At 43.3% G+C, this 13,351-nt stretch overlaps 1 protein-coding gene across 6 annotated transcripts in view; it reads right to left on the reverse strand.

Annotated features, from left to right (window-relative positions):
* Positions 1-392: 392 nt before the first annotated feature.
* Positions 393-13,351, reverse strand: part of ITPR2 (inositol 1,4,5-trisphosphate receptor type 2) — a 485,861-nt gene continuing 472,902 nt past the window's right edge. For all 6 annotated transcript variants that reach the window (XM_053226056.1, XM_027035788.2, XM_027035787.2 and 3 more), the window contains 2 exons: positions 5,112-5,273; positions 393-4,375 (listed from right to left, as the gene is read on the reverse strand). In XM_053226056.1, coding sequence (XP_053082031.1) covers positions 4,289-4,375; positions 5,112-5,273 — 249 coding nt within the window. In that variant the 3' untranslated portion in view covers positions 393-4,288. The remainder of the gene's footprint in view (positions 4,376-5,111; positions 5,274-13,351) is intronic.

The following is a 13,351-nucleotide window of genomic DNA, read 5'->3' on the forward strand; positions in this document are numbered from 1 at the left end:
AATTCCATTCACGGTTTGCATGTGATTCATGCAACTCATTTTGATTTCAGCAGTTGCATGCTTCGTTCTCTTCTGAGGGGAACTATCATTGCGAAGCACCAGGAAATGCTAGATGACTGAACAGCCTGTGTCCACTGAGCCCATCTCAGAGGCACCAGACTCAGTATACGTATGCCGGTAGGTGTTGGCCAGTTGGGGATTTAGCCAACTCCCAACAAATGTTGGGCAAAATGTTCCATTTGGATTAGTGCAGTGTGGTTCAACTCACCCAATTTTTTGCCCTTCATGTCTCGCTATGTAAAACAGCAATAATAATGACTTTCATACTGATACATTATTTAGGAAAACGGTAAGAAATGGAAAAAAAAAGCACTTAAAGTGTCACACACAAAAAAGTTGCATAAATCCCATTTATTAATAATAATTTATAAATTATACTTATCTGGTCTTGACATAGTCTATTAGAATCATACTACTTGAGGCAGAAATAGTAATACTCTACAGCAGGAAAAAAGTCTATTGGTGATGATATGAGAAGTACTGGTACGATAATTTTATAAACTATTCAAGTCCATGAAAACACTCCAGTTCAGAGATGACAGTTGGTTTTGTTTTCCGGTTTCTCCAGTTTCCCACGCACATTAGCTCCCCTGCTTGGTTTTGGCATTGTGTTTTCTTCTACTAAATGCTATGGTTTTACCAACAATTATTTTAGAGATAGCCAATGAGTGACCAGAGGGCTTCAAATGGCCTCGGGCATTTTCTAAATACTGGAAATGGTTGTCAAATTTTGCAAAGAGAGAGTTCACCGTAGCCTCCCCACTCGCTACAAATGGTGTACACCCCATAATGTCATGCGTTTTAGTGACTTGCCTGGCTCCTATAGGCACGTGTGTTTGCTCCACTCTGTTTCGAAGCGTATCATGTGTCGTATGTATTGGAGCTGGTCTGTGGGTCAGAATATGTCGATTCGCTATTCCGTAACAGTTTAAGAACAGCTGAGGGACTATGCCTCTTAACAGCTGCTTTTCCACCAAGCATTGTTCCATGCATGTTTAAGTGTGATCTCTTGAGCCTGTAATCTGTTATATCATTATGCCTGTACAATATTTACTTACTTTCCCCTCCCCCGCCCCCTGGGCTCCAGGGCCAACCCTTTTCTTCCTATTATCTATCATTTACTCCTTTTCCCTGATTATAGTGAAGATCCATCTCCACCTTCCCTGACCAAATCTTAAGACCACAAACCTCTCCACTCAGCTCAACCCTAGTATGTAATAAACAACTATAAAACAACTATAGGATAATAAAACAACTATAAAAAGAGACATCAAAACAATGCATTGTGAGCTGAGAATATGGAAATACACACATGATTAGTTGTGACTTGAACAAAATATCTTCCTGATATAATCAATAAACTACTAGAAACTGTATCTTTGTCATCAACAGAGGAATTTCAATAAGCAAGAAAATAAGCCCTTTCTAAATGAACTTTCTCAAGGGGTAGAAAAAATAATTTTTACATGTATATAATTTATTTATTAATATTATAGTCTTATATGATACAAACATTTTCTTACCTAAAATGATATTGTAACTTAGGAAACATACTTTCACTAAACTCTTGGGCCTCACAATGTAGCATGCAAGGGAATAAAATCCTTTTGAAATAAAAATTATATTCAGAAGAAATTGATCTTTTTAAACTAATATGCATTTTAATAACTAAAGAGAAAAACATTTCCCTTAACATCAAAATCAACGATTATTGTGTTCATTTTAATGTCACTATATAAATATTAAAATGTTAACTGATACTTGCCTAGGTCAAATATTCCAGTTGCATTAACAAACATATACATAACAAATATAAACTTCTACCAAATGTCAAGTTTCCCGTTATCTTCTCGCAACATCATGACTTTAAGAGCCTGGAAAGTGCCTTCTTTGTTTGCTTGTTTTTATTTCTTTTGCTCTACAATCTCCAAGATTTTAGGCAGGAGAGAAAACACAACTGAGAAATATTTCAATTTTGAACAAGAGTCTTGTTAGTTGCAATCTCTTTTGGATACTCCCCATGGGAAAAGATCTGTGAAATGGTGAGCTGCCACTAACACTGTTTGGAGACCTTAGGCCATTTGTTGATGGCAGTTATCTACCCAATGATTTATTCACTATAAAAAAGACCTATCATGGTCCCAGAAAAGAAGAGATAGTTCATCACATGAAAAACAGGTTGCTCTCATCTGTACAAATTAATCTATTCTCCTGATGTTCGGACATCAAAAATATTTTATTTTGTGTTCAAAAAGAGATGGGTTTCCACACCAGAGTATGGTCAATCCTTACCAATTTTCTCCACTTCTCCCCACCTGCACACTGTCTCATTAAAATATTTTAAAGTGTACTTTCATTTAATACTGTTATAACAATGATGGTCTTGGATTAAAACAATGGTTGCTTTGGTCTACTTTGGCTTTGGTGACGCCATTTAAAAAAATCAAGTATGTGATATAGTTTAAAGTTTTAATAAAGAATTAAGGGTAATTGAGCGTCAGTGGAATTTCTCATACACCTGTTGAATGCCTACTAGGCTCAAAGTTCTGTGCTGCATGCAGATAGATATCCCAATTTCTTGGTATTTTTGGATCATGGTCCTTCAGTGACTGGTAAGGGAAAATACTATGGTGTCACAGTAAAGAACTCTTAACATGAGGAAGTACTGGGGTGAGGGATGGGAGGTACCAGTAGATTCAGCTAAAAAATTGCTGCTCTGGGTTTCAACAGCTTCTCTCCAAATCTACATTTTAACATTGTGGAAGAAGGATTGGTTCAGGAATCCTTTATGATCTACCCAGACCATGATTTGAGAATTTTAAGAGCCAATAGTTTAAATGACAACCATTCAAAGGCTTCAAAATGGTCATAGCAAACCCCATCCAGACCTTAAACCTTGGCGGTAAAAACTTGAGAGTTTACAGACTCTGGAGAGAATTGTTTGTTCCTATGGGGGCAGAGACCAGAGATCAACTTGCAAAGCATCTCCCAGAGTCTGGTGTCCTGTGCTTTCATTACCGGCAGTTTGCTTTAACATTCTAAATGTATAGTCTCAAAAAATATTACAAGCATGGCAGGTTATTTTCTCTCTCCACAAATCCTGGTTGCAGAATTTAACATAGAAACAATTTGGGAAAGAGATTATTATCTTTCTACATGCTGAAAAGTTCTTACTGATACAGTTTAAAACGTGCAATTGAAATGCTGCATTTTCTTGGGCATTCAATAAATTTCTTAGTTTTTTTTTTCCTAACTGCAGAAATAGGATAAATAAAACCACTCAGTTCCTTAAGCACAGCAAACATGAATCAAAAGCTTTTACTCCTTATTTATAAAAGGAAATGTGACCATCATAAGTTTCTCAATATTCCCTGTCACCTTTAAGCACTTTCATTTATTATTCTCAATATATTTTAATAGCATACATAGGTTCACAAAAATTCCTCCCTGGGGCTTCCTGTCAGCTTTTACTTCCCCCAGTCTTTAAAAAGCTTACACTATACATGACGTAAAACACATTTTGAGCAGGTTATATGAAAATCCCCTTTTGTGCTCCACATCGACAGAGCCCCTCCGAATCTCGGAGAAAGCAACCACATCTCAGTTGTGCTGTCAGCATGAGGGGCGGAAGCTCCAAAGCACGATGTTCGTGGAGCTGTAAATACATTGTGTCGCATGTGATAGATAAGAGAATAGCCCCGTGACAGCTACGGTTTGGAAGCATTAACATTTTTCTTTGCAACCCTCATTTTTAATCTTTTCCATTATTTTCCTTAGTAAAATGCAGCCCCCAGAGTCTGAATACCTGTATCACTAGCTTCTATGCCATGATTAAAAGAAAGAAGTCCCAACCAACCATGATGAAGGTTGCAGTCAGTATTTAAGACAAAACAGCCTCCCTCGTTGATTTAGCAAAAGGTAATTCTTCTCTCTGCGCCACACCCCCCCTTTCCACCCTGCCTCCCGTCCCCTCTGCTTCCATGTGAGCAAGCTACTTGGAGTTACATTAAGAATGCGTGATGTGTGCTTTCTAGCTTTTAAGTTTGGTCTCCTCAACCATGAAAACAGTTATAAATTGTTCTCAGAGCTAAACCACTCCACATCTTGGCACTTGGTTGTTTTTAACTTTCAACAATAGGCACTGTTCACTCCCCTCCATCTCAGTTCTTTATTCAGTGATCAGGCAGGACACTGATGAAAGGCTAGTCACGGCTTCCCCCCCATGGTATCAGTGTGGTGGCATGTGATGATTCACATGGGGTGTGTTTGATCCGAGAAAGCCCAGTCTCTGCTTATTCTTCCTTTGTTCTGTCATCTGGGGGAAAAGAGAGAGTGTGTTCAGCTCATTTTCTCACTTTTCCCCAGTGCTGGTGGGCTGCACAACTTGGGGGTAAATTTCCCAAGCACCTACAGTCTGTGTCTGGCATCATATAGAATCTATTTACCTTTAAAAAAGGGAAAATGTTTTTTTTTAAGTGAATTTCCACAAGCAGAAAATAAGCAAACCCCTCTCTGTGGTTAAAAACAGGAACCATGGTTCTTTTAGAGCGGCTCTTTGCTTGTCAGACAATCATCACTGTCAGCCTAGTCTTTTTTAATAGCTACCACAGTTACTTTTGATAGTATTTTTACTACCACTAATAATTTTACACGATGAAAGGGTTGATTATAGCATTGAAATGACAGATTCTGAAGATGATCTGCCGTTCTGATGTATTTAGTAATGGCTAGGATGGCACAAAATACCAGTTTCTATCAAAAAGTGCAAAGAGGCCCTTGTACTTTGGCGTTTACTCCTCTCCCCCACTTCCGTGGGTGCAGAAGGGGCACACAGGTGGTAATGGGACAAATGGAAGCCTCTACTTGCGGGGATGTGGTTCATACAGCACAGTGTGAAGGTTCTTCGTTGGAATTTACAGTTCCCTGTGAATAACAATCTGGCCCCCAGGAGTGTCCAGGTCTCCCCACACTCCCCTCACTGCCCTTCACTCAATGGTGGTGAATGATTCGAGCCCACCCAGCTCTAGCCCCGGCTCCCTGAGCACACTGACCTGCTCCTTGAGCTCTGCTAGCTGACCAGACAGCTGTTTGACCAGACTCATGGTGGATTCCAACTTCTCCTGCAGGTTCCGAATCTCATTTTGCTCGCTGTCACCTTCATTGCTCACGAGGGACATGGCTCGCATCCGAGGAAACCAGTCTAAATTCTTCTCCTAAAAGCAAATACGTGTTCAAGAACAAGGGAGTGATGGAAGGGAGCCTACAGTTCTGTAAAGAAGGTTTATAGGTGTTCATTAGTGTTAACATTTATTTTTTTAAGTTTATTTATTTATTTTGAGAGACATGGAGACAGCACCAGTAGGGGAGGGGCAGAGAGAGAGGGAGACAGAGAATCCCGAGCAGGCTCTGCACTGTCAGCGTGGAGCCAGGCGTGGGGCTCAAACTCCTGAAACCATGAGATCATGACAGTAGGTGAAACCAAGAGTCAGATGCTTAACCAACTGAGCCACCCAGGCGCCCCAGTATTAACATTTAGATCAAAGTTTCTTAGTATTCAAAGCAAAAGTTACTCTTTCTGGCCAGGCCTGCTGGTGGGAATGAAGTGAGGGTTAAACATTGGTTTTCATGAGCTGGGGGAAGATTTTAAATATTGGCTCCAACTTCCTACAGGCTCCCACAAAGGTCCCAGATAAAGAATTTAGAACAGCACCCCGATCCCAGAGGGCATTCAGTGAATCCTGACGAATGATGAGGTAGGGTCAGGAGACTGAGGACAACAGATCCAAGTACGTGTGGGTACTGTAGGCATAAGCTGTTTCTCCTCCCCCGGCACAGGAGAGAGAGGGGCGGCAGGATAGGAGGGTGGTAAAAGAAATGTTTCGGTTCCAGCCACCCATGCTGAACTGCTTTACCCCCCACTTCCCCAAGACGGGCTCTGAGCTCCACTCAGGCAAGAGGGAAGTGGAAGGGCATGGCCCTGGGTTGTTCTGTCTGCTCCCTCTGGAAACATTTTATTACAGTGAGGATGAGGTTTCAGAGTTACACTTCCCCAGAGGGCAATAGCTGGTACCACTTCTGTTTTTCTAGGCAGACTGGGTGTAGGGGTGTGAGTATGTGTGCAGCCCTCTACTGCTGCAGAAAACGAGTAGTTAACCAGATGCCCAGCTCTCTTGACAACTCGCTTGCTTAACGTCATAGAATCACTGTGCATTACTTAGATTACACTTTTCAATGCTCAAAAGAGCTTGCAAGGTAAATCATATTTGTCCCCACTTTACAGATGAGCCGCCCCAACAATTTAACACCCATTGGGCGAGCTAGGCAATGGCCGAGCTAGGATCTGAAGCCAGGTGAGCCTTTCTTTCCACCACCAACTGGGTATGCCAACCTGCATTGCAATTCACCTACCTGTTTCTCCAGGTAACCTTCTCCCAACATCCCTGAAGGAGGTCACTAGTTGGGTGGATGAAGAGGCTGTGGGTGGCCAAGGGCCAAACTCTGGTCCCAGATGTGACCAGGAGCTACTAGAAGGCAGTGACGGGAAAGGCTTGAAAAAGGACATTTTCACGTGAAGGTGAAGATGTGATGGCTTCTCAGTGAAGGGAAACCTAGTCTGCTGACCCTCTTGCAGGGCCCTCAGTACGGAGGGGTTGGGGAAAGAGGCAGCTGCCACCAAGTAGGCTAAAAGACAAGGGGCGGTCTTGGGAGAGCCAAGAAGGCAGCATTCTGGGATGCGAGAGGTGGTCTGTACCATGACAGGGTTTCAGGGCAGGGGACGGGGCAGCTGATGGGCCAGAGGGCTGGAGAGCCTCAGATGGGTGGGCCTGGAGCGAGAAGGTCCCAGCTGACATGGCGATACCCAGGGTCGGGATGGTGGAAGCATCAACTTCCAGAAAGTTTCCGAAACAGAAGCACACCATTGCTCCGAGGCTTAGCAGACTGCAGAACATCTTTAGAGAACATAGGTGAGACTCTGTGAAGCCACCTTCGAACAAATCCTATCACAGGTGTCCCGGGGCCGGGACTCCCTCTCCCTACACTCTCTTTCTTCACCTGTTGTTTTGTCCATCCATTCATTCACTAATTCTTCCTATGTTGACCATGTCTGTGTTGGGCACTGGCGAAACCATGGTAAGCGAGAGCCTCATGGTCCCCGTGTTCGTGGAGCTGGTACTCCAGGTGGAGAGTAAGGCTTCAGCCAAATGCTGATGAAAGCCACGGACAGCTCGTGCTTACAGGCCCTGTGCTCCTTTCTTGGAGTCCCATGAAGCTGTTCGTTTCGAATCCCCTTCTGGTCCTCCTCCTCTTTCTTTCTCTTGCTGCTTGTATCTTTCTCCATTTTTGTCTGGGTGCTTGTGTCTCCATCTATTCTCTCCCACTTCTGTGATTGTTGTTTCATTCTAGCCTTCCTCTCTACATCAACTGACCATAAACTGAAACTAAAAGATCATGTGTGATTAAGACTTTTTTCAATATTGAATGCTTTGTGGACCTTTTCTTAATTTTTAAGGAGCCCGACTTAAGTGGTTTACATCTCTCACTAAAACCGAAAAAATAACCAAGTTAAATTGTTTTCTGTCCTCTTTTTACAACTAAAGCCAGTCTTTTAAAAATAATTTTCACAATTGATGTTTCTTCAAATTAATGAGGGAAGTACATTTTTTTCACCAAAATAACTGAAGTACAATAGTGTTCTCAGAGTAAATCCTGCATAAGCTTTTTCATCAAAAGTGGACCCTAAGGTCCCTCTCTCTGCTCTAATGGCAGATAGAGCAGCTTCCATGGAAGGCTCGGACCAAGGAGGCTCTGAGATTCTGGATTTTCACCTGAGCCAGAGCCGCAGGACAGACACACGGAACAGGACACCACTTCCTTACTGCGCTAACTTGTAATGTGTCTGCCATCTAACAAAGCAGCTTGACTTGATTCATTACTTCTCAGTTACTCATATGTGCTATGTACATCTTGTGATCATGCACATGATTAGTACATTCCCATGTTGACTTTTGTTAGTCAATATGAAATCATTTCCTTCTTTCACCAGGAATGAAAATATTTGACCACAGGGTAGCATAAAGTCATAGAAGTCGCAGATCAACTGTTAGATTCTGTGGTTACAATGTATGAACTTGGTAACTGGGTGAGTGGAAACTCAGAGCTTCTTGAGGGTTCTAAAATGCAAAGCTCAGAAATGAACTAGTCACGTCTCCGAGAAAGGACTCACGGAGCATGCCAGCCCCCACCCTCTAGCTATCCCTACATTCTAAAAATAATGAATCTTTCTAGGTGACTAGAAATGTAAGAATCTTTCAAAATAGTACTTCCAACAGTCAGAGCCATTGGACTTATTTAATTGTGTATTCAATAACATGATTAGGGTGTCAGTGTCCCTCAAGGCTTGCTGTGCTATTCTTACATTTAGTTCTTCAGAGTGATAGCCCCATTTGTGTGGAAGAGGCAATGTGGTATAATGGAAAGAGCACTGACCTAAGACTCAGAACACCTGGTTTTGGTTTTAGCTCAGCCCCAAGCCAGCTCTGTGATACAAAGGGAGGGGGGGCTTACTCTCTGAGTCCCAGTTTCCTCATCTGTAAGACTAGAATGATACCCCAGGTCATCTCTATGTCCCCTCCGGCTCAGCATTCTGTGAGCTAGGAATTCAAGGAAAGCTTTACAACTCAAAGTGCTGAGACAAGCCTTGAGCTCGCCAAGTGAGCAAACAGAAACATTTCAGCTAGACGCAACCTTGAAACCACATAACCCAAGCTCAGCATATTATAGTTGCTCAGGCTGAAACCTAGAAAGTTTAGGTTTCCTTGAGGTCTTATATACAGTGGCAGATGTCCCTGCACTTGATTGCCCCTTCTGGACAAGCTTCTCCACATTACGTACTGGGATAGATTTTATATAATCTATCCCCATTGACGCTTAATCAGCCACAGACTCAAGGACATGTAAGATTGTGATGATTTCTCTCCACATCCTAGTGAGATTAAGAAGTAATGTGAGGGGCGCCTGGGTGGCTCAGTCAGTTAAGTGTCCTACTCTTGATTTCGACTTAGGTCATGATCTCATGGTTCGTGAGCTGATCTCATGGGCTCTGCGCTGACGGTGTGGAGCCTGCTTGGGATTCTCTCTGCCTCTCTCTCTCTCTCTGTCAAAAAATAAATAAACTAAAAAAGAAGAAGAAGAAGAAGAAGAAGAAGAAGAAGAAGAAGAAGAAGAAGAAATGTGACTGATTTCAGTGAGCCAAGTTTTGGTGAAGTTGCCTTATGTGTTTTTAGCTCTACTAGGTACACATTAAAAGTTGCTAGCTGGTAAACTGAATAGAAAGCAAGGGTATATTCTATCCACACCATAGTTATAGATCCCACTTGTTGGCTGCCTAGCAAGTGTCAGGCACTTTAGCCATGCTATGGCCAATAACCACAACAATTCCATAAATTAGAGATTGTTACCATGCCCGTTTTACAGACGACAACACTGAGGCAGGAAAAGGATCAGTTACTTGCTCGAGGTCACACAGATGGAAAGTGGCTGGGCCAGGTCTTGGCCTCCACCCTGTGCTACTGTAAATCTCATGTTCCTTTCAATACGCGGGACTATTTCTCTACATCTAACAGAGCGGTCAGTGCTTAGCTTCTGACATTGCCAAGGAAAACGGACTACAGTGAGAATATAATAACTTGCACCCCTTGGTTGCCTCTGAAGCCTGCTAAAGGCTTACTTATTGAACGTGAGAAACACAAATTCTTTAGGGAGGGCATCAGATCCATATGCAGATACTTGATGACAATGCATCAATGCTTGACATTCACAGCAATTTGCTGAGTGCTCTAAAATACTGCTAATGAGGGGTAACACACTGAACATACCACGTACTGTATTGTATTATGACGGGGTACCAATAAATCATCTCATACAGCCCTGTTTCCACTTTCTCTGCTGAATGTGCTGTCCCAAGACCATGTTTGCTAAGGTCTTGCTTCTTCCCATCTCTCTCTCTTCTAAGCCTCATGTTTATACTGCATTTTCCGATCTGCAATCATTTACGATGGCTCCTAAGCTGACAATTGTAACCATTTCCCCAAAGCCTCAGTATGACCCCCTGCATTCCTCTCTTTGCCTTCTGGTTTGAAGATGTCAGCAGAAATGGCTCTCCAAAGGAACACTAGCAATGCAAATACTACTGACTTACTGGAAGTAAGTCGGAAGGTCCCCGAGGGAAAGGCACCATTGCTACTTTCCTGGAACTTCAGACCTACAAAAACAACCTGGAACAAGGATTCTTTCTGAAGTGGAAGTAATCATTTTGGTTACGGGGGAGTGCTTCAAGTACTCCATGCCAGTCTCCGCATGCCCACGTAGCAGCGTGGGGCGCTTCTCACCCTCTCAGCAACATGGTGACCTTGATGTCAGGCTAGGCATTACCTCAAAAACTTAAGGGACACCCAGGACACTGGCACCTGGGTTACTAGTCTCATTCCCAGTCTTGAATACCCCACCTGCATATGACAAACATTGCTCAGTGTAGGCAACAAAAAGGCTGGTTCTCATGGGGGTTCAGAAGAAGGAAAGGTGAGCTGGAAAATATACACTTGTCTGACAAGCTTTAGGAACTGGAGGTGACAGAAAAGATCTAGCTGTGTCCTTTGAAGTTACAACACTATTCCTGGATTGGACAAATTTAGAAAAATAACATGTTACGGGACTGGAAGATTCGTTTGCCCGTCCTTATTAACTGTATCTTCCTTCTGTGGCTCTCTGTTTACTCTGTATCTCTATCTCCCTAAATTCTTCCTCTGCAACTGATGGGTTCTGACAAATGTAACGTAGAGTACCAAATTTGTGTGGTTTGAAAAGTTTTAAATGTGTTAGTTACCCAAAGCAAACCTGTATCAAATGATTTTGCAAAACAACAAAATCTCGAGTGTCATTGTCAGATGTTCAAATATGTTTAAAATCTAAATGCTCAGATATCAGGTTTGCATTATGTACGTGACAGTGGTTGGAACATTACAAAGCCCTATACAAACATAAAGTATCCTTGGACCGCTGGGGCCATACGTGTACAGGTGTGGGGCCCTTACCTTGTGCCTGTGTAAGGCACCTAACAGATGCTCAGTGAGCAACAGCCACTGCTTTCGCTGCTCTGCTCCTGCCTGACCCCCTTCCATGGCATCATCTCCAGGGTGTAGATGGGAAGGGGGCTGCTGGCCTGGGAGCCTGCCAGGAAGTCACTGCTTCGGAAGGCAGGGAGAGAAAAAGGTTCAGTGAAGGAGAGGTGTGTGCTTGTGAAAATGACTTAACAGGGCTGTTTGTCCCAGCAGGGCTGCAGGTTTGGAATCAAAAAGTGACAGCTGGGAGGGACTGGAAGCTGGTCCAATTCTACAGCCTCCGCCCCCTCCCCCCCCCCCCTGGCGCGTTTCCTATGCAGCATAGCTGAGGTGGGAGTGGGTATGACCTGTGGCCAGTGCAGGGTGAGCGGGGGGTGGAGGGAGCGGGGGTAGCAGGGATGCTCAGCACTGCATCACGGCCTCACAGGCTCCAGCCTCTGCAGGGGTGGAAGCATGAAGTCCCCTCTCTCTGTGGCTTCCTCACCTCAGGGAGCCAGGGTGAAGCAGGGGAGCATGGACCTCCTTGACGGAAAAGAGGGTCAAAACAGTTCCACAAACTTTTACAAAAGCATGTTAGGAAGAGTGTTAGGCTCTGGAGTTTCAAAGACTCATGGGTCAAGATTTCTGTCATCAGACGTTTCCAGACTGGTGGAGGCACTAGGTAGTGGTAAAGGTAGCCGGTAACCGGGACTGTTCTCCTGCAATGGGCAGGAGGCACTGCAATGCACCAGGCTGACCAGAAAGTCATTCCCTAGGGGGGGTCTGCATGCCAGATGGTGGGCCTTGGCTATTTAGGAGGTTGAGAGAACTGTGATCTTCAAAGTCCGCCTAACCAGGTAACCTGAAAAGCACCAGTGTTTGAAGAGCAGGGCTCTGGGTAGTGACCTGAAAAACAGGTGAGGATACAGGTGTGATGAGATCCCATCAGTTTAGCTTTGTGCCCGTGGTGGCTAGTGGCTGGTCTCATCACGGACAACAGGCTGGACTGTGAGCAGAGACCTCGGCCCCTGAGAACGTACCTTGCTTCCCATTCCTGTTCCCTATCCTTCCCTCCTTCCCGGCCTCCCTCACAGATTCCTTTTCTCCCTAAGGTTTCCTGAGTCAGTTGCTATTGTTTGCGATGAGGAACCCTGGCTGGTACAAGCTTCAAGAAATTAACAGGGCCAAGTGCTACTTAACACTGGCCAATTTTGTCCACAATAAAGGCTGAGGGCCTTCTCCAAGTCATACAGCAAATTAATTATGACACAATAATTATATTCAGTAGCATATAATTAGATAATAATTATGATATTAATTTTTATGGAATTAAGTAAAAATAATAATCATGGATGGACCCAAAGAATCACGTAGAAGAGTTTTATCAGTGTTAGTGGTAATAGCAACAAATGGGGAATAGTTTAAGTGTCAACAAAGTGGTCAATGATCAAATGTATTACGACACATCACAGTACAGTGAGCTATAGAGCCATTATATTATTTAATGATCCTGGAAAAGATTCATAATAAATATTCTTATGCCTTTATTTATCATGGAAAATTCCAAATATTAAGTTTGGTGACTAGACTATACCCATCATCTAGTTTCAATGATTGTTAATTTACAACTAATCTTGTTTTATCTATACCACTTCCAGGTTACTCTCTCTCCAATTTTTTTCTGGGCCACTCCCTAGGCCCTCACTTAGTCCTGGATGAACCTCTTGCAAGTAGCAAGGGGACACAAAACAAATGTCAGGTCTCAGTCCCTCTGAAATTCCTCACATTATCTGTCTTCACCTTCCTCAAAGTTGTGTTTCTTTGACTTTGTCATGGACAATCCTCTGACGCGTGGCTTTCTCATCCCCTTCACCCATGTTTATTTGTTCTCCATACCAGGAGTCACCTTCTAACACACGATATAATATACTGATTTATTGCATGCCATGTCTATTGGCTCTGCTAAAGTATGAACTCCATGAAGGCAGGAATTTGTGTCTGCCTTACTCATTCCTCTAGCTCAAGCACTGGGTATGCTAATGGGAATATTTGGTAATTGTCTAGTAAAGTGGTCAATGGTTAGTAAATGAACAAGTCCTGAAAGCCTGGTGGGAGCCACCTTGCTCACGCCAGAGGTTAAACCTCTGTGGCACCTCTATAGTTCTCATCAGTGGAGGGGTCAGGGATAAGCTGGA

Source organism: Acinonyx jubatus, chromosome B4 (assembly GCF_027475565.1).
Source record: "Acinonyx jubatus isolate Ajub_Pintada_27869175 chromosome B4, VMU_Ajub_asm_v1.0, whole genome shotgun sequence".
Taxonomy (NCBI): domain Eukaryota; kingdom Metazoa; phylum Chordata; class Mammalia; order Carnivora; family Felidae; genus Acinonyx; species Acinonyx jubatus.